We start from the raw sequence: 21,646 nt of genomic DNA on the forward strand, positions 1-21,646 counted from the left end.
ATCAAGTACATAGGATATATAGCTATACGCTTCATATTTCACTTTGAGAATGCAATCAGTTGACCTGCAGTCATTAATATCGTAGTAAATTTAATTTTATTCCAAGCTTTATACATTTATGTGAACGATCATTTAATACAACTAGCAATTGTTAACAAATATGTTACCGTCTATTTAACTTTTATTAAAAATTTAATTTAAAATTTTAGGACTAATGGTACTATAATACATTTCATAACGATGACATCGTATATTAAACGTAAAAAGTACGAAGTAAGTTCAAGTAAGCCACAGCCGCTTTCACGATCTGAAATTTTTATTCCCCCCCATTCGTTTCCCATAAGTAATGAAATATATTTAAAAAAAAAAAAAAAGAAAACAAAATTAATTCTTGTATACGCGAATAAACGAAAGTAATACCATCGAAATTTCTACTCACGCTGCAAAAACTCGCCAGGGATAATTCCATAAATTTACCAGCTGTTAGTTTAATCGTGGCGTTGGACATAGCCATCACTAGCGTCAAACCGAGCGCACCTTTATTCGGTATACGATACCAATCTATCATATAAGACTTCGCACCGATTTGCATACACTGTTTAAAAAAATTTTTTTTTATTTTTAATTCTTGATCTCTGAAAATATTAGCTATAAAGTTAAGAAACTCTTAATTAATTTCTGAAAGTACGCTGAAAATTTTTATTAATTAATTTAAATCCAATACTAAATGATACTTGCGTTAAACATTCGAAGACTGCAATTATTAATTTAAATACCTGTTCGGCAAGAAGTTCACCGATATAGCAAAGAATAAATATATTGAACGTGAAGGATATGAGCAGCGAACAAAATGTCATCGTTCCTAATGTTTCACGATGTTCCCATTCCTAAAAGGCTAACATCACCCTGTCATGAAATGTAACTGCATTGTATTAATACGTTGCTCGCAAATTCGTGTCTCGTACCGTCATCATATTGAATCCCAGGAAACATATATTGAGCGTACACCCGACTACGTCCACGAGGCAAATCTCGTTTAAAAGCTCCTCGGTGCGAGTGATAAAACTAGAAGTCACGCGGAATAAAATTAAAAAAAAAAAACAGCTGAAATATTTTTAGTAATAACAATTATATAACTTTTTTATTATTATTATCATTATAAACCCACGATATGATTGTAATATTTTGTAACATTTTGAGCATTGCAAATAATTTTATTTTACCGGGAATATAATCTGCGCGTTAATTATTATGTTAGCCGCGATTAATAAATGAATGTCAACGCGTACGTTACCCAAGTATCCTAATGTGATGTTTTACGATGTCGCCGAGTCGTTCCTCGTGCGTGCTGCTCGCACTTTTTCTCTTTTTCCCGTCTGCAAGATCCTCCATTTTTAACATGAGTATCCGAAACTGACCACAGGCGTGCATGACGAATACCGCTGCTAGGCTACACACGCCGATGGTGATCGTATAAATGACGTAGCCGGCTAAAGCCTGCATGAACTGCGCTATTTCGAAAGACGGCGTGGTCCGCGGATCAAAGAGGCCGCGGTAGATCGGGAAAGAAAGCGACCTCACCGTCTCGTTGTCGATGATCTCGGTTCTTCTCGCGCAGATAGGCATTATCGTAGTAAAAAATATGCCGGCGGAGTACATGAAGACCGCGCTAACGGAGGATAACCACCTGCCGAATTTGGCATTGTTCACCATAATTTCTCGATCTGTCTCGTGACCCAGCGCGACGTTGTTCCAGTCCGTGCGAACGTGCTGAAAGCACTCGCCGATGTCCTCGTTGCGGGCGATGAGAATGTATTGCTTCACCACGGCCATGAGGATGAAACTGACCGGGCCGATCATTCTGATTTTCGTGTCGAGATCGGTGTCCACTAGAATGGTACAGAGCGTGCACGGGATAAGAAGAAAGCATATCAAGAAACAACTGGCCACCGTTAGAATCATGCAGCCAATCTTTTCTATCGAGGTCTCGCAGAGAGTCCACGGCCACGCGCCGATCGGCTTCAGGAACCAGCGATTTAGTTGGATGCTGTAGTTCCAGCCGTCCGTTATGCGCTCGTCAGAGCTCGACTTTGAACGATCGAGCATGGTGACAACTAAACCGTTACGAGGCATGCAACTGACTGACTATCGGCGAACTGATTGTCAGTCAGTTTGGCATGCGCATGTGCGTCTTTTGTCCACTCGCAAATGTTCGTGCGTGAACGCAATTGATTCATTTCTTCCTTCCTTCCTTCCCTTCCTACTTGTTGGCCGTTTCATTATTAGCGAGACGTCAGTGGACTATAATTCCTGGAACTTTATTGCGTGCCGCGTGTCCTTTGAGGGGCTGCAGATAAGGAAGTAAATTTTACATGAAAAAAAAAGGGTTCTAACGTACTTCTGTTCACGATAAAAAAAAAGCATGGAATATACTGGATACTTTTCCTGTTTTATATTGACCGTTATAGTCAGTGGACGTTACTCTACGTTTTTATCTCTCTTCGTATATGGCTAGGTTTGATGGAAATAAATTTGTTTTTAACAAGAATAATGTAAGAGCGTACAATAGATAATTGTTTTCTGAAAAATAGCTCGGGTAATGTATACTTATTTAAAACAAATATTACCAAAAGTTTTTTTTTTTATTAATATCTATTTTATTATAAACTGCCTATTTTGCATATTGTTATATTTGTCGTACCAAAATTGTATAATTATTCACGTAATCATTACAGTTCGAAGTATATTTAAATACGCTAACGCAGATTTAATTACCTGAAGCAATAAAACGTTATTTATTTCTGCACAAAAATAACTTTTTAAAAAATATATTTAAAAATATTTATATAGATTACAAATTAATAATAATATTACGTAAAATGTTACAGGTATGATAAAGTTTCAATTAAAACATATACTCTTTAAATGAATATTAACATTGCATGTTGTTGCTTTATATTCATAAGTTGCAAATAATGAATTTTTTTGTATACTTACGTCACCGAAAGTAGAAAACGAGAGCTGGACAATCTTTCCGGCAGTTATCTTAATTCCAGCATTAGATCTTGAAATTATTAGAACTAGCCCCTGAGCAGTTTTTCCAGGCAAGAGATACCAATTCGTCATATAAGCGGACTTACCAATCTGTTCGCCCTAAAGGCCGTTTTGTATACCTGTTATAATTTCATTAAAAAACCCAACGATATTGCATCTTAATGAAATTTCAATATCTCGATCTCGCGAATTAATTTTTAATTCGTATTGTCGCATATCAAATTTTTTTTTTTTGTTACGAGTTGTTACACTAGAGCGTAAATGTTTTTATTGATATTTTTAATTTTAACTGTTACCTGATCAGAAAGTATTTCTCCAATATAACAAAATATAAAAATATTAAAAGTAATGGAAAACAGTACCATCGAATGCGATAAGATACCTTTATTGCCTTGAATAAAATCCTTAAAAAAAAAAGAAAAACATATTAAATCTAATATGTAATATAAAGTGGAAAATCTAAAAATTTGAAAATTGTATACATATGTCCAAGTAATTTCCATACCATCATAATATAATATCCTAGGAGACATATATGCATAGTACAACCAACTACTTCCACAAGACATATTACATTCACAATTTTCTCTGTACGAGATACAAAGCTGCAAATATGTAAAATAACATATTCGTTTTTAAATTATTTTCGTTAAATAATTTAATGATAAAGCGATTAATAACGTATCAATGCATTAAAAAAATTGTTATTAATTACGATTTAATAGAATCAAATTTGACGATAATGATAATTAAAAAAAAACAATTAAATACACACGTAAAGAAAGATAAAAAAAATGATAGCTCACCTTAAGATTCTCAAATGGTGATTTACGATGATTGCAAATTTTTTATTTATGGAGGTGTTCTCCTCATTTCTATTATCCATAAATTTTTCAAGCCAAGATATCATGATTTTCATTTGGCCGCATGCGTGCATCACAAAAACCGCCGTCAGGCTGCACGTGGCGACCGTAACGCTGTTAACGACGAAGGCCGAGAGGCACTGTAGAAAAAACACGAACTCGTACGTAGGGCTGAAGTACACATTCGTAGTCTTGATGTGGAAGGGATAGGGTAACGCGCGAACCGTTATGCTGCTGTTCCCCAAATTCAAGGTATGCTTGGTGAGCACACCTTGAATGAGATTATACGAGAACACCCCGCTGTGCATGAACACGGCACAGAAGCCGGCGATAAATCGACCCAGCTTCGCGTTCTTCAGCATCACTTTTCGGTCCTCGAACTTTTTAATAATTCGCCAGTCCGTTTTCACGTGTTCCACGCAGTCGTGTATATCGTTAACGTGTATTAACAGGCAAGAATAATTCACCATCGCAATGAGCCAGAACGTAAACGGGCCGACGTTGAACAGCTTGATTTCGTGAGATTCTTGCGAATCGATGAATATCAGGCCGTTCGGTATCATGGTGACGATTATGAGGAAGTAGCATATGAATATCGCGAAATCGGAGCAGATCTTTTCGGTGATTGAAATGTTGGCGGGTCGCGGCCATACATTAATTGCCTTGAGAATCCAGCGTATTATCTGAATGCTGTATTCGTGATATTTTTCGACTAAGGACGTGGACGTGGAGACGTTAACGTTGCTCGCGAGATCATTCTCCATGATTTTCTGACGAAGGTAGCCAACTTACTGAGACTGGCCTGTCTTTTAGCCGTGGTAGCGGCACACAGTAATAATGGTCAGCGCTTGCGCGGACATTGAACGCTATATTGATATGGCAGGTGGTCCTTCCAGCGTATTGTTTTATACTTTACGATAATATGCAGCTACCGCGGCAACAGGTAGAAGCAGCGTGTAATCGATATTTAGGTCTGAAGTTTTACGTGTGGAATATTACAGTTTTGATCGCACATTCATGTCGTACATCACGTCTGCGATAAATCGCAACGAGTAAGAGAAGAACTTTTTTTCCTTTTTGTTTTTCTTTTTTTGGAGAACTCGTCTATACTGCTTTTAGACTTGGAAATTCTCAAAAGAGTATGCGAGATTAATTTTTGTGTAAAAAAAAAAAAAATAGAAATATGGGCAAAATATTTTCGCAACAGTTTTTAATATTATTTAATTATTTAATTGCACGCTATATTCATTGTTTATGATCTACCTATAAAACATTATTAACCTTTATATCATAAGAGTACGAAGTATATTTAGATACGCTAACGCGGATTTAATTACCTGTAAATAGTAATCGTATTATATTTATTAATTTTTATTGTCACATAGAAATGAGTCAATTATTAAAATAATTATCGAATTATTTTACAAGCTCTATAAAACAATTAGTATAAATCATGAACTTCTACAGTTACACTTGAATAAATTAAAAAATACATTTTTTTTATACTTACATTACCGAAGGTAGAAAGAGAGAGCTCGATCATTTTCCCTGCCGTAATTTTAACTACGATGCTGGATCTCAGAATGATTAAAACGAGATCGAGGGCAGTGTTCCCAGGTAACAGATGCCAATTTGTCATGTAGGCGGTCTCACCAACTTGTCCGCACTGTTATATTACGATTAAATCGAACAATACGCTTCCGGCAATATCGCGCTTTAATAAAACTCACGGAAAATTAATTATTCACAGAACCCTACAGTTCTTTTATCGACTGATTTTTATTGATAGGTATAAAATTATATGAACAGGCCGTCGCCGTTTACCTGTTCCGAGAGCATCTCTCCAATGTAACAAAATATAAAGATGTTGAAAGTAACCGAGATCAATATTATAGCATATGCCACTATACCTTCTTTCTCGTCCTGGTGCCAGTCCTAAAAAAGATTCTCTGTTTCGTTGGGGCGACAGGCAATTAGAGTAGCAAATCAAAGTTTCACGCGTACCAGTATGCAGTAATAGCCCAAGAGGCACATGTGCAGCGTACATCCTACTATTTCCACGAGACAAACTATATTCGTAATTTTTTCTACGTGAGACACGAAACTAGAAATGTATTCGGAAAATGCGCATATATATTACAACGTGTCAAAGTAATCGTACGCTTTCATACATACACATTTAGACCAACATTAACAGCATATAATTAAAACGATAATAATACGCTTAAAAATTATAAAAAAGAAAAAGAATAATAATAATTATTATTATTAAATATTAAAAAAAATTGATTAGTAATTTTAAGCCTCTTCGATTTTTACCTGAGTATTTTTAAATGATGTTCAACGATGATGGCGAACCTTTGCTGCGACGGGTTTTTTTCATTTTTTTCGTTGATCAGATTATCCAGCAGGGTCATCAGGATTTTTAACTGGCCGCAGGCGTGCATCACGAAAACGGCGGTGAGGCTGCACGTGCCTATTGTTACGGAATTCACAACGAACGTAGACAGGCACTGTATCGCGAACACTATCTCGTATATTGGACTGACCGTCGCGTTTAGCATATTGTTGTAGAACGCAAAAGGCAGCGGACGCACCGTCACGTTATCGCCGACGGCTGCGGATTCGCTTAGCGTTATTCCTCGAAATAAACCGTACGAAAATACGCCGGTGTGCAAGAACGTCGCGGAGAATATCGCGATAAAACGGCCGACCCTAGCATTTTTCAGCATCACTTCCTGGTCCTCGAGATTCGTAACGTTCCGCCAGTCTGACTCGATGTGCTTGATACATTGATATATATCGCCGACGTGCATCAGCAATGAAACGTACTTGAGACTAGCCAATACCCAGTTGCTCAGCGGCCCGAAATCTCTTAATTTCATCTCAATGTCTTTGGTCTCGTCTAAAAATATCGCCAGCGCGGAAGGCACTAAAGTGCCGGCTATTAAAAAGACGCACGCTATTAGCAACACCACTGATAAGATTTTATCCGCGAACGATGAGTCTGTCACCGGCCAGACGCTTATCGGTTTTAGCACCCAACGAATTGGCTGTATGCTGTATTCCTTGTTCTCTATATAGTTGAATGCGATCTGCGGGTTCTGCGGAAGCTTCATCATGTTCACTTCCCGAGCGCGGAGGCCCGATTGCCTCGCAAATGATTGTCCGAAATGCACTGAGGGTGACTGAATAACGCGTGCGCGGTGCTCTGGCTATACTTTCATTTAATACACACATCTTTTAGGTGATCGATATCGTCTAAGAGCGGTAGCAAATTAAAGTAGTTTTCTTTATTCCGAGATAGACATCGAGAGAGAAAGATTGTCTCTCGTCACGCGATTTAATTTTTTATGTTTTTTTTTTTGTTGGTGCAACTTTGCTGTGATTTAATGTCTTTGTGATTTATCTCTTTTTGTTATTTAAATGTAATTACATTTTTATTTTGATTAATTAGACAAATCTAATATAGTATAAGGAAAATATTTGTCTATAGATTGTTCGTCTCTTCTGATTTTTATCCGTTTAACATAACGCTTGGATTAATATCAATTCGTGCAAAAGGAAAAGGGTAAAACTTTTTTTTTTATTGCACAGTGAAAATTGTTTCAAAATTTGATAATTAACTGTGTTATAGGGCAATGTACCTAAAAGGATATAATTGCTTAAAAAAAGAGGGAGGATCGATTATAAATTGCAATCATTATACTTTTTCAATTTCCGACGCTTCCTACATGTAATTTCTATAGTTCAGAACGATTACTTTACGAAAGCATGCGATGCGCTGTCACGAATGTGGACAGTTCAATGTACCGAAGTTGAATGTGAAGTAACATCTGCGCTAACTTTCCTAAAAAGTTTAGTGAGTATACTGATATTGCTTTGAAAGAGTTGCATGTTCAATCAACGGTTGTACTCTCTCGAGTTTGCAGTATTAGTTATGAAAAAAAATATCGCGTGCTGCTAGAACTCTATGAATGAATTCGCAGAAGCGATATTGATAACGTTTTAATTATTTGCTATAATTTTTTTTTATTATATACAGACTGCGGTAATAAAAAGAATTAATTCTTTCGAGCAAATATGAAAATTAGTATTTTATTAAGTATAGAAATTATAGTAATATATTAAAATAAAACAGTATAAAAATTAATATTTATATCTGTGAAAACATAAAAGTACATAAAATAGATTTAAAAAAATTTTATACAGACGCATGATAAGAATCAGGAACTTGTATTGCATAAATTTTCGAAAATAATGTAATAGCTTACATTTATGTGTTTTAATCTAATAATTAATCTTATTTATTTTTATTTAAATATTTTATCTTGTATTCTTTCAATTTTAGTCTGTTAAAAATATAGTTTTCACTTCTGAATTTCTTATATTTTACATTGTCAGAGTTCGTAACAGATTTAAATATACCATGGAAGTTCTGATTACCTGAAACAAAATGTTTGATTCGCAATATTACATCAATTAATTATAATTTTTAAGTAATTTTTTTTTAGTTTTTTTTTTTAGACGAAATATGTTGTGTCACTTACATCGCCAAAAGTTGCGATAGATAAGTGGAATAATTTTCCTGCGGTAATTTTTATCACATTACTCGATCGTGCAATAATCAGAACAAGACCGAGTGCAGTTTTGTGATGTAGGTTATACCAATCGGTCATGTATGCCATTTCCCCAACATGTTTGCACTGACAAGTTGATGTAAAATTTAAGGTAAAAGATTACTTGACTTGAATTATGATATAAATGAGTAATAAATTTAATACAATAATTTAGATTAAAGAAATAAAACAAATATTAATTTAATAATAAAACAAAAATTAAAAATTCTATTTTAAAATATTTTTCTATGCGCAAATTTTATAATATATTTTATAATTTATATTTTGTGGTACCTGCTCGGTAATAATTTCTCCAATATAACAGAATATAAAAATATTGAAACCCATCGATAAATATACGATAGCATAAGATGTTAATTTTGCTGCATCAAGCGTTTCCCAAGCCTAAAAATTATAAAAAGATTTTTAAATCTATGCTTGAACTATTTTAAATGTCTTTTTTTTTGTAGTAGCAAAGTTTAGTCTCTCATATATAAATTATAATTAAATGCGTTTAATAAGAATTTCTCGGATATTTTCAAGTAGGATTTATTTAAATTTCTAACGTACCATAATAGTGTAATATCCAAGCAGGCACATATTTATCGTACATCCCATTAGTTCCACGAGAGAAACTTTATGCATAATACTTTCCAGGCGCGAAATAAAACTGAAACGTTCATTAAAGCAAGCTATTCGGAATAAATTTAGAGAAGTTTAGATACTGAAGTCTAAGACATATTATATTTTTTTAATGGGTGCTTGTGCGTAAAATACCTCAGTATCCTCATGTGGTGCTCCACGATAATAGACACTTTTCGTTTAACTATATGATTCTCCTCTTTCTCGCTTCCGACAAGTTTTTCCAACCATCTGTGCAGGACGTTTAATTGGCCACAGGCGTGAATCGCGAAAACGGCAGCCAGGCTGCAGGCACCGGCGGTAGAAGAATTCACTACGATTCCCGATAGGAACTGCAGAGCTAACGCGATTTCGTTTATTGGGCTGAATCTCGTGTCGATTAATTTGTTATACATCGGGCACGTCATCGGATGCGTCGTGTAAGTCTCATTGCCCACGACGATAGTCGCGGTTTTCATTGCCCGCGCAATGCTGAATAAAATCGTACCAACCTGCATGATCAGTCCGCAGATCATGGTGACGGAACGACCGAATTTAGCGTGTTGCAGCATTATCTCGCGATCATCCGGTTTTTCTATAAGACTCCAATCCGTTTCCATGTGCCGTACTAATTTACGTATGTCCTCGCTGCGACGAAGCAGCACCCAGTAATTTACCGAGCCCATTAGCCTGTGAAGCAATGGCCCTATGGCGTTTAATTTTGCTTTGACGGAATCTTTCTCGAATAATATATATAACATACACGGACCGGTTACGACCGTTATCGTGCCCGCACAAATAAAAATACATAGTAACGTTAAGGTTTTCCATATTGAGCTTAAAGTATCTACTTGCGGCCATGCACCGATTGGCTTGAGATACCATCGATTTAATTGCAAATTAAAGTCAACGTGTTTTTTCGCCGCGTTGCTTTCTGGCGCGCATTTGGAATTCGACATGGTCGCTTCATGAAAGCGCACGATGCACTGTCACGTATGGAAAAATTATCGCACTGAAGCTTGATAAAGAATGAAGAAGCGCCTGCGCCGACCTTCGGAAGAGTTTGATGATATAAAAATTACTTTGAGAGGGGCGTATGTTCAATCAATATAACTGTTTGCCGGGGGTTTCTATTGCCAGATTTCTAAGAGAACATCGCGTGAGGAGTGTAAGGATAGATTCGTGGAAGTAATGTTAAAACCACTCTAACTGAATAGATTTTCCTTGTTCGATAATACATGTTAGCCATGGTCTTTGTATTGATTAATGAGATAAGTTACTTTTAAGTAACGATAAAGGTTCAAATATAATAAACTATATAGGGTATATTGAAAAAAAATATATATAATTAGATGTATGATAAAAATCATAAAATTATATTTTGCATAAACCTCTTAAAATAATGCAATAGCTCATATTTCTGTGTTTTAATCTAATAATTAATCTTATTATTATTTTTTTTAAAGGATTATTCCTGTATCCTTTTAATCTTATTTTGTACAAAATATAGTTTTCACATTTCTAGACTTTTTATATTTTACATTGTCAGAGTTCGTAACAAATTTAAATATACCATGGAAGTTTTAATTACCTGGAACAAAATGTTTCATTCTGCATATCAAATAATTACATAATATTTCGGAAGAATAAGGTAAATGCGTTTTGTAAGATGGAAATTAATTAATTGTATTTAGCGTAATTAAAAAAAAAAAAATTTTTTTAAGGAAGTATGCTGTATCACTTACATCGCCAAAAGTTGCGATAGACAAGTGAAATAATTTTCCCGCGGTGAATTTTATCACGTTACTTGATCGAACAATAATCAAAACGAGACCAAGTGCAGTTTTATGATGCAGATTATACCAGTTAGTCATATATGCCATCTCTCCAACATATTTGCACTAACAAATTGATACAAAATTAAATAATAATTTATATACTTAATAAAATAAATTATGAATTATTTAATGCTAGATAAATATTAAAGAATTAAAGAATCGAGTTTCGCTAAAAATCAAAATATTAAATTATTAAATTAAAAATTATTTGTTTTTGATGTAATACCTGTTCTGTTACGATCTCTCCGATGTAGCAAAATATAAAAATATTGAAACCCATCGAAAAGTACACATTAATATAAGATGTGATTTTTGTTGCATCGAAATCATCCCAAGCCTACAAAATTATAACGTTTATTTTGGCTATAAAAGTAAAGTTGGATTTTTTAAAATAATTATCAGCATACCAAAATCAAGTAATATCCACATAAACACATATTTATCGTACATCCCATTAGTTCTATAAGAGAGATCTTATTCATAACATTTTCTACACGTGCTACGAAACTGAAATGCGTAAAATAATGCTAATCGTCAGACGTGAAAATTGCGGAACACATACGATTTCATATAAAATTACATGTGTCCACGAAGTAATCTAAAAAAATTTACGTACCTCAGTATTCTAAGATGATGCTCCACGATAACAGCCAATTTTTGTTCGGTCGAATTACCTCCTTTCTCATTATCTTCAAGTTCACTCAGCCATGTGTACAGTACGTTTAATTGACCACTAGCGTGCATCGCGAAGACGGCAGCTAGGCTACAAGCACCGGCAGTAGACGAACTCACTATAAACGTTGACATAAATTGCACAGTCAAGGCGATTTCGTTCACAGGGCTAAATCTCGTGTCGATAATTTGGCTGTAAAGCGGACACGTCATTGGATGCATTCTAAACGTGTCGTTGCCGACGGTGACGGGCACGGTTTTTATCGCTCTGGCTATACTAAACAAAAACGCGCCACCGTGCATAATCACCCCACACATCCCGGCAACGAAGCGGCCGAACTTAGCGTGCTGCATCATTACATCGCGATCTTGATTTCTATTTATAATTTTCCAATCTGACTCCATGTGCCGTATCAAATTTCGAATATCGTTACTATGTTGCAAGAGCATCCAATAATTCACCGTACCGATAATACGGTGAATTAACGGGCCAATGGTGCCCAGCTTTATTTTTATGTTAGCGTCTTCCAGTAATACGAATAACGTGCACGGTATCATTATAAGTGCCACTACGGTAACGCAAATTAAAACGTGTAATAACCCGAGTATTCCGTACGCTACGTTCAAGTCGTTCATTTGTGGCCAGCCAGCAATTGGCTTGAGGAACCACCGGCACAGCTGGGTGCTGTACTCGGTGTTTTTTTTAAAGCTGGCACTTCTAGAGATAGGTTTTGATTTTTCCATGATTACTTCGTGGACGCATTCGACGTACTGACGCGGAGAACAGCGCGCTTGTAAGAATCGTTCGAATTTGCGCCTGCGTCAACTTCTACCAAAGTTTGGATTGAAAACTTTGTGGAGACAATTTTTTTTTTCTGGCGAGCCCGGTTGCATGTTCGATCAATAATGGTTTATAGCTGATTACTTATTCTGCCAGTTTGACAAAAAAATTATGTTCAGAAGAGATGAAAAGTAGATTTGAGAAAGTTAACCTTTGTAAAATGTGTTCTTAAGTGAATCAAGGACATTTACTAAATGTTTCAAAAATTTAATTGTAGAAAAATCTGTTCTTGTATATTATAAACAGTAATTATATAATTAATGAGTGTAACAAACATTTATATAATTAATGTTTTGATAACTTATCTGGAGAGTATTCTACCTCTACTACGCTCGATGTACTATCTAACTCACTACGTATTTTTAATTAACTACATTGTTAGTTAAACGCATTTTACATAGTTATTGTACGTAAAATATTTAAATAAGCCATGGAAGTTTTAATTACCTGAAACATTTATATTTATATTTTTATTAATAATAAACGATTTTGCATTGCACATTTTAATCAAATACTATAATTGATGCAATAAAACTACGTTGGTTTAAAAAAATTAATCTGTATTAATAAAATTATAATTATTATTAAAAAATATATATATAATACTTACATCTCCGAAAGTTGCTATTGACAAATTAATTAATTTTCCAGCAGTCATTTTGATGACATTACTTGATCTTATTATTATTAAAATGAGGCATTGAGCTGTTTTGTGTGGTAATAGATACCAATTAGTCATATATACTATTTCTCCTACATGTTTGCTCTAACGAATAAGTACAAAATTTTTAATCTTTTATAAATATTTAAATATTAATTTTTAGGATTTCATTAAAAAAAAAATTTTTTTTATTTAATTTTATCGTCGAGATTACCTGTTCGGTCAAAATCTCGCCGATATAGCAAAAAATAAATATATTGTAACCCATTGAAGTATACAAAATAATATATGATAGTATTTTTGCTCCATCGAAAGCACCCCAATTCTGGAAAATTAATTTCATACGTACAAAGCTTATTTATTAAAAAAAAAAAAATTAATTTGCGTAAAAAATAGATTGCTTTCTTTTTACCATATCTTTTTAAGCATACCGTAATTGAATAATATCCAAGCAAGCACATATTTAGCGTGCACCCCATCAAAATTGCGAGACAAACTTTATGCATGATATTTTCCACACGTGCTATAAAACTGCAATACGTTTTTACAATCGTGATGTGCGGCTTTAGCTAATAAAATATATTCTTTAAAAAATACGTTGAACATATATTTTTATATTCTCCGCAGACAGCAATAAATTTTAATTTTTACGAAATACGCTTGTATAGAAAAGAAAAATCTCTAAAATGAGTTATTCTTGAAGGAGAGTCACGTTGTAGCTAAAATCTCAGTACCAATCTCGGTAAATAAAAAAGGCGGTACCTTAAAACTCTTAAATGATGTTCCACAATAGTAGCCAGTTTTTGATCGACCGACTGGGACCCCTTTTTTTTATAATCGGCAACGAGCTCGTTCAACCACGTGTACAGGACGTTGAGTTGGCCGCAGGCGTGCATCGCGAAAACACCGGCAAAGCTGCATACGCTCACTATTGCGGAGCTCACTACAAACGCCGAGATGAATTGCACGATTAGTATGATTTCATTAATAGGACTGAATCTCGTGTCGATCAATCCACTGTATGCCGGACATGTCATCGGGTGGGTTTTGAAAGTTTCGTTACCGACCATAATAGTCGTGGTTTTTATCGCTCTCGCGGTACCGAAAAGCAGCTGGCCGCCTTGTGTGATCGCCGCGTTGACCCCAGCGAGAAAACGTCCGAACTTAACGTACTGCATCATCGTCTCGCGGTCCCCGATCCTTCGTACAAGCTGCCAGTCTGTCTCCATGTGCTCGATGCAATTGCGAATTTCGTGGCTGCGCGTGAGCAACACCCAATAACTTATCGAGCCCATAATTCTATGGAGTAACGGCCCCAATGCGTTCAGCTTCGTCGTGATAGCTTGATCTTCGAATAAGACGTACAATATACATGGCACTGTAACAATTGCTATTGTAAGCGAGCAAACGACAATTTGCGTTACCGTAACAATTTTTTGTAATGTACTCGACATGCTCATGAAAGACCAAGCGCCTATCGGTTTCAGGCACCATCGGTTAATTTGTAGACTATAATCGTTGATGTGCCGGAAATCAACGTTTATCAAATCACGTTTTGGGTTCGTCATACTCGCTTCGTGAAGTTGCTTAATGCACTGGCATGGCAGGCGATATTATGGTAAGGGTACGATTTTTAAGCGCGTGCGCCAACCTCCGGTGAAGTTTGACGAACGATTACATCGGTGTTTTTTTTTATTGAGTGTCGCATGCATATCAAATCGATTTTTTTCTAACAGATGTTTAGTCTCGCTAGTTTCGCAAAAGGTCGGGTTCGGAGAGGAATATGATAGTACTTTCGTGCACACGAGTATCGTGAGGTATATCGAAATTTTATTTCTTTAACTTCAGGAAAAATCACGTCAGGAATATTACTTTTTACTTGTAAAAATCTAATCGCAGAAAAGCCTGTTGCACTACAATTATTATTAAGTTTGTTTATTTAACGTCTACTCTAGTCGGAAAATATTTCATGCGTATGTTTTATAAAATACTAATTATTATGCAGTCATTGTTCGTAACAGATTTAAATACGCCAAGGAAGTTTTAATTATCTGAAATAATGAAAGCTTTTATTTTTTAAGAGTAAATATACGATTAATTACATTGTTGATATTAACGATGATGCAATGTACTGTTAAGTTAAATCGTTATGCAAAATTATGACCGATTATGAGCGACGAGAATAATTTATTTTTATCAAAATTTTTGTTCCACGATTTTGAAAATAATATCAGTATAGTATGTGCATTACTTACGTCACCAAAAGTCGCTAAGGATAATCGAAATAATTTTCCTGCAGTTATTTTAATGACGCGACTTGACTGCATGATTATTAAAACGAGACCGAGCGCTGTTTTGTGCGGTAATTTATACCAATTAGACATATATGCTATTTGTCCAACATTTCTACACTAACAAATAAATAGATTAAATTATTAAAAAATTGTTTCAAGTATTTAAAGATTTAATGATAATTATAACAAAAAAAATTTTTTAATAAAAAAATTTTAATACATTTATTATTTTATTTTTAAAAGTAATAAAATAACGTTATATTTTATATATAATTAAAGTAAAAGAATTTTTAAACGTAAATAATTTTTATTCTATTTTACAATATTACCTGTTCTGCAAGCACTTCACCGATATAACAAAATATAAATATATTGAAACTCATCGATATGTATGTAATAATGTATGATATTATTTTCATTCCATCGAACGAAGCCCAGTTCTGGAAAATTAATTGACAATTTCTCTTACTACGTATAAAATTAATTCGATTTGTTTTTGCGGCATACCAGTCACGTTATTCGCGATAAAACTGAAAACTTAATTTATTTTTAGCGTACCATGATAGAGTAATATCCAAGTAAGCACATATTCAGCGTGCATCCCAACAACTCGGCTAGACAGGCTTTATGCATAATACTCTCTATTTGTGCTATAAAACTAAAATAATATCCATACAGTTGCAACACATTTAGACACGATATTAGTTTTAACATTTATATCAGCGGAAAGAAACTCGCACAAAGTGCAATAAAAAATTATACTGAATGTCTAACTAAATATACCTGAGAACTCTCCAATGATGTTCCACGATGGTGGCGAGTTTTTTTTCCGCCAAATGGCTTTTCTTCTCCTCGGCTAGCTCGTTTAACCACGTTTGCAGTACGTTAAGTTGACCGCAAGCGTGCATCGCGAATACTGCAGCGAGGCTGCAAGTGGCTATTATAGACGAACCAACTACGAACGCCGATAAAAATTGTACACCGAGCATGATCTGGTTTGCAGGATTAAATCTAACGTCGACGATCTTGCTGTACACCGGGCATGTCATCGGGTGGGTTCTGAAAGTTTCGTTGCCGACCATAAAGGTCGTGGTTCTCATCGCTCTGGCTGCGGTAAAGATAAACGTACTACCGTGCATGAACATCGCGCAGAATCCGGCCATGAAGCGGCCGATCTTAGCGTACTGCAGCATCACTTCGTGATCGTTCCTTCGAACGATCTTCCAGTCCATCTCCATGTGCTTTATGCAAAGCTGAATGTCTTTGGTACGCGTGAGTAGCATCCAGTAATTGACAGATCCCATGATTCTGTGAATTAGCGGAAGCATGGCGTTTAATTTCGTCTTAATATCTTCTTTTTCGAACCACACGTATAGCATACACGGTATCATAATAATCGCCACCGCGGACGTGAAAATAAAGATTTGCAGCGACACCACGATTTTTTTTATTCTGCTCGACGATCTTGTTTGCGGCCAGGCGCCCAACGATATGAGGAACCATCGGTTTAATTGTATACTATAATCGTTGATATTTTCGAAGTCTATTAAAATGCGTTTCGAATCGCTCATGATCGTTTCGCAAATGCGACCGACGCACTACTAGGACGATAATCGTATAAAGCTTTGCTTAGCTCTGGAAGCTCGTTCGAAAGCACGCTTGCGCCAACTTTTAGAGAAGTTTGACAAAACGGCACGTCGGTAAAGCTTTATTCTAAGAAAATGCGCACGCGTACCGAATCAATAATCGTTCTTTACACAAAGCACGCTTGTCAGTTTCAAGAGAGATCGCGTTCAGTGAGGATAGTAATTATACGTCTTCTATTTCTTACAAATTCTCAGGTAAAGCAAAATATGAATTAATGTTCGAATATTTTGTATGTTAAAATTTCAAAAATAATAATATTTAAACAATAAAAGTCTTGTATTTTATTGGTATAAATTACATAATTATTAAAGTACAATTTAAAATTGTGGTAGCTACAAAATTTGCTAATTCTCTGTACAAGATGGTGTTACCGTTATTGCCTAAGAAGTCGTCATGGTTCGAAGCATGTTTAGATATATCATAGAACTCTTCATTACCTGAAATGTTTTGTGAAATTAAATGTAGAAATTAATCTGCATCGTTTTGTACTCACGTCACCGTAAGTCGCGATGGAAAGATAAACTAATTTCCCTGCGGTTAGTTTGATCACGTTATTTGATCGGGAGATAATTAAAATCAGACCACGAGCAGTTTTATGAGGCAAACGGTACCAGTTAGTCATGTAGACCGTTTCTCCTACTTGTTTGCACTGTCAAATATTTAATTAATGACGTAAGAAAGTTATCTCTAACATTTTATTATTTTTTTTTAATTTACATTTACGGTTATTAATTTATATTTAATACACAGAACTTTACTTTTGTAATTTTTATTTTACCTGTTCTGTGACCGTCTCACCAATGTAACAGAATATAAAAATGTTGAAACTCATAGATATGTATATAACTATGTAAGCTATCGACAATCTCTTCTCTGTTACATTCCATTCCTGAAAATTATCAGGACGTGTTATAATTTGTAATACATTATTATTAGTAAAAGTATAGTAATTTTAAATATTAATACCAAAGAAATACAACACTTTTTTGCGATTAATTAATTTTTTTACGTTGTAATTTATTCTAAATTTAAATGTCGCACGAGGTCGATGTTTCTTAAATTACATATTCACCTTTTTAACTTTTTAGCATACCGTAATGACGTAATATCCGAGCATACACAAGTTAAACGTACATCCAAGTAATTCCATAAAACATATCTGATTCAAAAGTGCTTCCATCTGCGCTACGAAACTGTAAATAGCGTATATTATTATATTATTAAAAGACGAAATCTGAGGGAACGACATAAGGTTATTAAATTGATATTAAAATCGAAAATCTTAAAACACGAAGAAAATTTTATTTTCGATAAATTAAGTAAGGAAACAAAATATTTGAAATTTATGAAAATATTACCTTAACACTCTCAGATGATGCTCTACAATAATCGCTAGTCGATGTTGCACCGCGTCTTGGTGCCTTCGATCGTCCAGCTGGTCCAGCCACCTCATCAGTACGTTCAACTGGCCACACGCGTGCGTCGCAAACACCGCCGCGAGACTGCAAGCACCGACTGTGACGGAATTAACGACCATGGCAGACATGAGCTGCAGCGTTAACGCGATCTCGCTCTCCGGGCTCTTTGTGTTGTCCACCAACTTGCTATACGAAGGACATGGTAAAATGTGTATTAACACGCTTACATTACCGATTGTCTTGTAAGTCGGGGTGATGCCTTGCAGCAAGCTGTGGAAGAACACACCGCTATGCATGAAAATCGCGCACATTCCGGCGACGAAGCGGCCGATCTTAGCGTATTTTAACATCACTTGCCGGTCCTCGATCTTTGTCACCGTTTGCCAATCGGTTCTCATATGTTGCACGCAACGTCGTATATCGCGGCTGCGAAACAGCAGAGAAAAATAATTTATGCCACCTATGGTCCAGTGGCTCAATGAACCCACGGCTTTTAATTGTCGATGCACGTCAGTCTCTTCGAAGAGGATGTTCAGAATGCAGGGTATCACCGTGAAGGCTATGAGGGAATAGCAGATGATTATCAGGATAGTCGAAATAATTTTTTCTCCGATTGTCGTTGAGGTAGAACTTGGCCAAGCACCAACCGGCTTCAGGAACCAGCGATTCAGCTGAATACTGTAATCACTCGCGTTGAAGTGCAGCTTGACAGATTCATTCCGATCCATGATCGCTCGCGGGACGCGCGTATGCTACTGAATTAACGTGAACGCGCGTACTGTGAACATGAAGTGGCGCGTGCGCCAGCGAGTAACTTGGTAATGTAACAGGTAATAATGGGATATTTGTGCGTCTCGCCAGTCGATCAATACGCACGGTGTACGCTGCACTTCTCAAGAGAATACTTCACATAGAAATTGATCGCGAACATGCGAACGCTTACGATTATTAACGCATCAAAGCTTAAAGCGTAAAAGACTTTGATTTGTAACAGATGATTTAGATAAGTATACAAACGTCAGTTTTTTTTAGAATATTAATATACATATAAATATATATATATTTACATTTTAATTATTAAATATATATTTTTTTAATTTTTTTCTGATATCACATTTCTTCTATATAAAATAGTTTTACGACATGTTTTCGCTAATTTAACTCACGTGATTACGTCATCGTTCTTAATATATTCAAATATACCATAGAAGTCTTAATTACCTGAAACAATAAGGTCTACCTTCCTATTTACGACATGAAATCTTAAAATACTCTGATATATAATAGTGTCACTCGTTAAAATTATAAATGAAAAGAAATGTGGAAGAAAGTTTTATAATTTGTAAAAAAAATGTATATTTATTAGTACATTGTCTTGATAAATATCATATATGTTTTACTTACATCACCGAAAGTTGCGATGGATAATTGAAATAATTTTCCAGCCGTAATCTTGATTACATTGCTCGATCGCGCTATTATAAGAACAAGACCGACAGCAGTTTTGTGTGGCAGGTTATACCAATTAGTCATATATGCCTTTTCGCCGACATTTTTACACTGACAAATATAATTATTATAATCTATTTTTTTAATTACAATATTTTCTTAAATATTAATATCTGAGAAATTACCTGTTCCGTGAGAATTTCGCCGATGAAACAAAATATAAAAATGTTGAAAGCCATAGACATGTATACGATAATATACGATGTTATTCTCGCTGCGTCAAAGTCACTCCAATTCTTAAAAAACAAATTAGATAATCGTATTTAGTATTTCATACACAAGGAAATTGCAGAACTTTTATTGACAACATATATTCACCTGTTCAGGTCTTTAGCATACCGTAATAGAGTAATATGCAAGTAAACACATATTCAATGTACATCCCACTAACTCGACCAGACAGATATTTTGCATGATATTTTCCATCCGTGATATGAAACTGAAAAATTTACACGAAGCTCCAACTACTTTTTTTTATTTCTTTAAATATATATATAGTATATATTAATATAGTATATATTAAAATTCGACATTTAAATGTAGTACCTTAGCACTCTTAAATGATGCTCCACAATCGTTGCCAGTTTTTGCTCGGCGAGATATTTTCCATTATCTTTATCGTCGACGAGATCGTTCAGCCACGAAAACAGCATGCTCAGCTGACCGTAAGCGTGCATCGCGAAAACAGCAGCTAGACTGCAAGCGCCCACCGTAATCGAGTTCACTATAAAACACGAGAGCAATTCCACCGCAAGCATGATCTCGTTCGCAGGGCTAAATCTTGTGTCGATGAATTTGCTGTATATCGGACAAGTCATCGGGTGCACCAATACAGTTTCGTTGCCGACGATAACGGCCATCGTTGTCATCGCTTTCGCTACGGTAAAGAGGAATGTTCCGCTTTGCATGAAAATCGCGCAGAACCCAGCAATGAAACGACCGATCTTTGCATAACGCAGCATTACGTCCTGGTCGTCGGTCTTGCGGACTAATCGCCAATCCGTTTCCATGTGTTGCACGCACTCGCGAATATCGTCGCTGCGCGTAAGAAGCAGCCAATAATTAATTGTACCCATGATCCAATGGCTCAGAGGACCCATTACGCTCAATTTAAGCTGGACATCTTTTTCCTCTAACGATACGTACAACATGCACGGTATCATGACAACCGCTATGAGAAACAAGCAGGCAAGTACTTGCGCCTGTAAGGAGACTTTCTCCGCCATCGATGTATTTGTTCGCGGCCAAGCGGCAATTGGCATTAGAAACCAGCGAGTGAGCTGAAGACTGTAATCGTTATTGCTTTTATATGTGAATTTAATGTCCGTCAACACGCGCTCGGAGTACGTCATGATTACTTCGCGAAGGCGCACAATGCACTGACGACGGCGAACGATGCACCGGCTTGATTTACGTTCGAATAAGCGCGTGCGCGAGTGTCCGGAGAGGTTTGGCGAACGAACAGAGGGATGTATTTCCTGACGGACACGCGTGCAGATCTGATCGATAATTGCTGCTCGTGGCATTTAAATGGAGGTAATGCACGGAAACAGTCACGGATATGTAAAGGGTTATGCAATGCTGCGTATAAGTTGTATAAACTGTGCTG

The 21,646-nt window shown here is 35.7% G+C and overlaps 9 protein-coding genes across 11 annotated transcripts; all 9 read right to left on the reverse strand.

The window, feature by feature from the left end:
* Window positions 1–79: 79 nt before the first annotated feature.
* LOC139105801 (odorant receptor 82a-like) lies at window positions 80–2,872 on the reverse strand. The gene is made up of 5 exons (XM_070662093.1): window positions 1,295–2,872; window positions 966–1,065; window positions 777–887; window positions 440–595; window positions 80–307 (listed from the first exon to the last, which is right to left on the reverse strand). Exons 1-5 carry the CDS (start codon window positions 2,131–2,133, stop codon window positions 254–256), a joined length of 1,260 nt encoding a protein of 419 aa, XP_070518194.1. The 5' UTR covers window positions 2,134–2,872; the 3' UTR covers window positions 80–253.
* A 3-nt stretch (window positions 2,873–2,875) lies between these two features.
* LOC139105826 (odorant receptor 10-like) lies at window positions 2,876–4,697 on the reverse strand. Its single transcript, XM_070662124.1, has 4 exons — window positions 3,861–4,697; window positions 3,560–3,659; window positions 3,351–3,458; window positions 2,876–3,153 (listed from the first exon to the last, which is right to left on the reverse strand). The coding sequence occupies exons 1-4, from the start codon at window positions 4,679–4,681 to the stop codon at window positions 2,902–2,904; spliced, it is 1,281 nt and encodes a 426-aa protein (XP_070518225.1). The 5' UTR covers window positions 4,682–4,697; the 3' UTR covers window positions 2,876–2,901.
* Window positions 4,698–5,167: 470 nt separating this feature from the next.
* LOC139105803 (odorant receptor 82a-like) lies at window positions 5,168–7,045 on the reverse strand. 2 transcript variants are annotated; one of them, XM_070662096.1, is made up of 5 exons: window positions 6,237–7,045; window positions 5,922–6,021; window positions 5,742–5,852; window positions 5,428–5,583; window positions 5,168–5,254 (listed from the first exon to the last, which is right to left on the reverse strand). In XM_070662096.1, the coding sequence occupies exons 1-5, from the start codon at window positions 7,037–7,039 to the stop codon at window positions 5,201–5,203; spliced, it is 1,224 nt and encodes a 407-aa protein (XP_070518197.1). In that variant the 5' UTR covers window positions 7,040–7,045; the 3' UTR covers window positions 5,168–5,200. The 2 variants fall into 2 exon arrangements, with proteins under 2 accessions (XP_070518197.1, XP_070518196.1); XM_070662095.1 differs by lacking the exon at window positions 5,168–5,254 and having other exon boundaries at window positions 5,342–5,583.
* A 1,263-nt stretch (window positions 7,046–8,308) lies between these two features.
* Window positions 8,309–10,123, reverse strand: LOC139105831 (odorant receptor 82a-like). The gene is made up of 5 exons (XM_070662130.1): window positions 9,314–10,123; window positions 9,107–9,206; window positions 8,831–8,941; window positions 8,468–8,623; window positions 8,309–8,363 (listed from the first exon to the last, which is right to left on the reverse strand). The coding sequence occupies exons 1-5, from the start codon at window positions 10,114–10,116 to the stop codon at window positions 8,310–8,312; spliced, it is 1,224 nt and encodes a 407-aa protein (XP_070518231.1). The 5' UTR covers window positions 10,117–10,123; the 3' UTR covers window position 8,309.
* A 536-nt stretch (window positions 10,124–10,659) lies between these two features.
* LOC139105818 (odorant receptor 82a-like) lies at window positions 10,660–12,412 on the reverse strand. The gene is made up of 5 exons (XM_070662116.1): window positions 11,612–12,412; window positions 11,403–11,502; window positions 11,222–11,332; window positions 10,903–11,058; window positions 10,660–10,748 (listed from the first exon to the last, which is right to left on the reverse strand). Exons 1-5 carry the CDS (start codon window positions 12,409–12,411, stop codon window positions 10,695–10,697), a joined length of 1,221 nt encoding a protein of 406 aa, XP_070518217.1. The 5' UTR covers window position 12,412; the 3' UTR covers window positions 10,660–10,694.
* Window positions 12,413–13,051: 639 nt separating this feature from the next.
* LOC139105821 (odorant receptor 2a-like) lies at window positions 13,052–15,642 on the reverse strand. The gene is made up of 4 exons (XM_070662119.1): window positions 13,932–15,642; window positions 13,601–13,700; window positions 13,384–13,494; window positions 13,052–13,274 (listed from the first exon to the last, which is right to left on the reverse strand). Exons 1-4 carry the CDS (start codon window positions 14,735–14,737, stop codon window positions 13,062–13,064), a joined length of 1,230 nt encoding a protein of 409 aa, XP_070518220.1. The 5' UTR covers window positions 14,738–15,642; the 3' UTR covers window positions 13,052–13,061.
* LOC139105810 (uncharacterized) lies at window positions 15,639–17,046 on the reverse strand. Its single transcript, XM_070662106.1, has one exon. The coding sequence runs from the start codon at window positions 17,032–17,034 to the stop codon at window positions 16,237–16,239; it is 798 nt and encodes a 265-aa protein (XP_070518207.1). The 5' UTR covers window positions 17,035–17,046; the 3' UTR covers window positions 15,639–16,236.
* Window positions 17,047–17,368: 322 nt separating this feature from the next.
* Window positions 17,369–19,268, reverse strand: LOC139105807 (odorant receptor 10-like). Of its 2 annotated transcripts, XM_070662103.1 has the most exons (5): window positions 18,469–19,268; window positions 18,204–18,303; window positions 17,889–17,999; window positions 17,604–17,759; window positions 17,369–17,547 (listed from the first exon to the last, which is right to left on the reverse strand). In XM_070662103.1, the coding sequence occupies exons 1-5, from the start codon at window positions 19,254–19,256 to the stop codon at window positions 17,491–17,493; spliced, it is 1,212 nt and encodes a 403-aa protein (XP_070518204.1). In that variant the 5' UTR covers window positions 19,257–19,268; the 3' UTR covers window positions 17,369–17,490. The 2 variants fall into 2 exon arrangements, with proteins under 2 accessions (XP_070518204.1, XP_070518203.1); XM_070662102.1 differs by having other exon boundaries at window positions 17,440–17,759.
* A 622-nt stretch (window positions 19,269–19,890) lies between these two features.
* Window positions 19,891–21,563, reverse strand: LOC139105819 (odorant receptor 82a-like). Its single transcript, XM_070662117.1, has 4 exons — window positions 20,584–21,563; window positions 20,377–20,476; window positions 20,163–20,273; window positions 19,891–20,088 (listed from the first exon to the last, which is right to left on the reverse strand). Exons 1-4 carry the CDS (start codon window positions 21,561–21,563, stop codon window positions 19,891–19,893), a joined length of 1,389 nt encoding a protein of 462 aa, XP_070518218.1.
* Window positions 21,564–21,646: the final 83 nt, after the last annotated feature.

The sequence above is a fragment of the Cardiocondyla obscurior genome, linkage group LG09, assembly GCF_019399895.1.
Source record: "Cardiocondyla obscurior isolate alpha-2009 linkage group LG09, Cobs3.1, whole genome shotgun sequence".
Lineage (NCBI taxonomy): Eukaryota > Metazoa > Arthropoda > Insecta > Hymenoptera > Formicidae > Cardiocondyla > Cardiocondyla obscurior.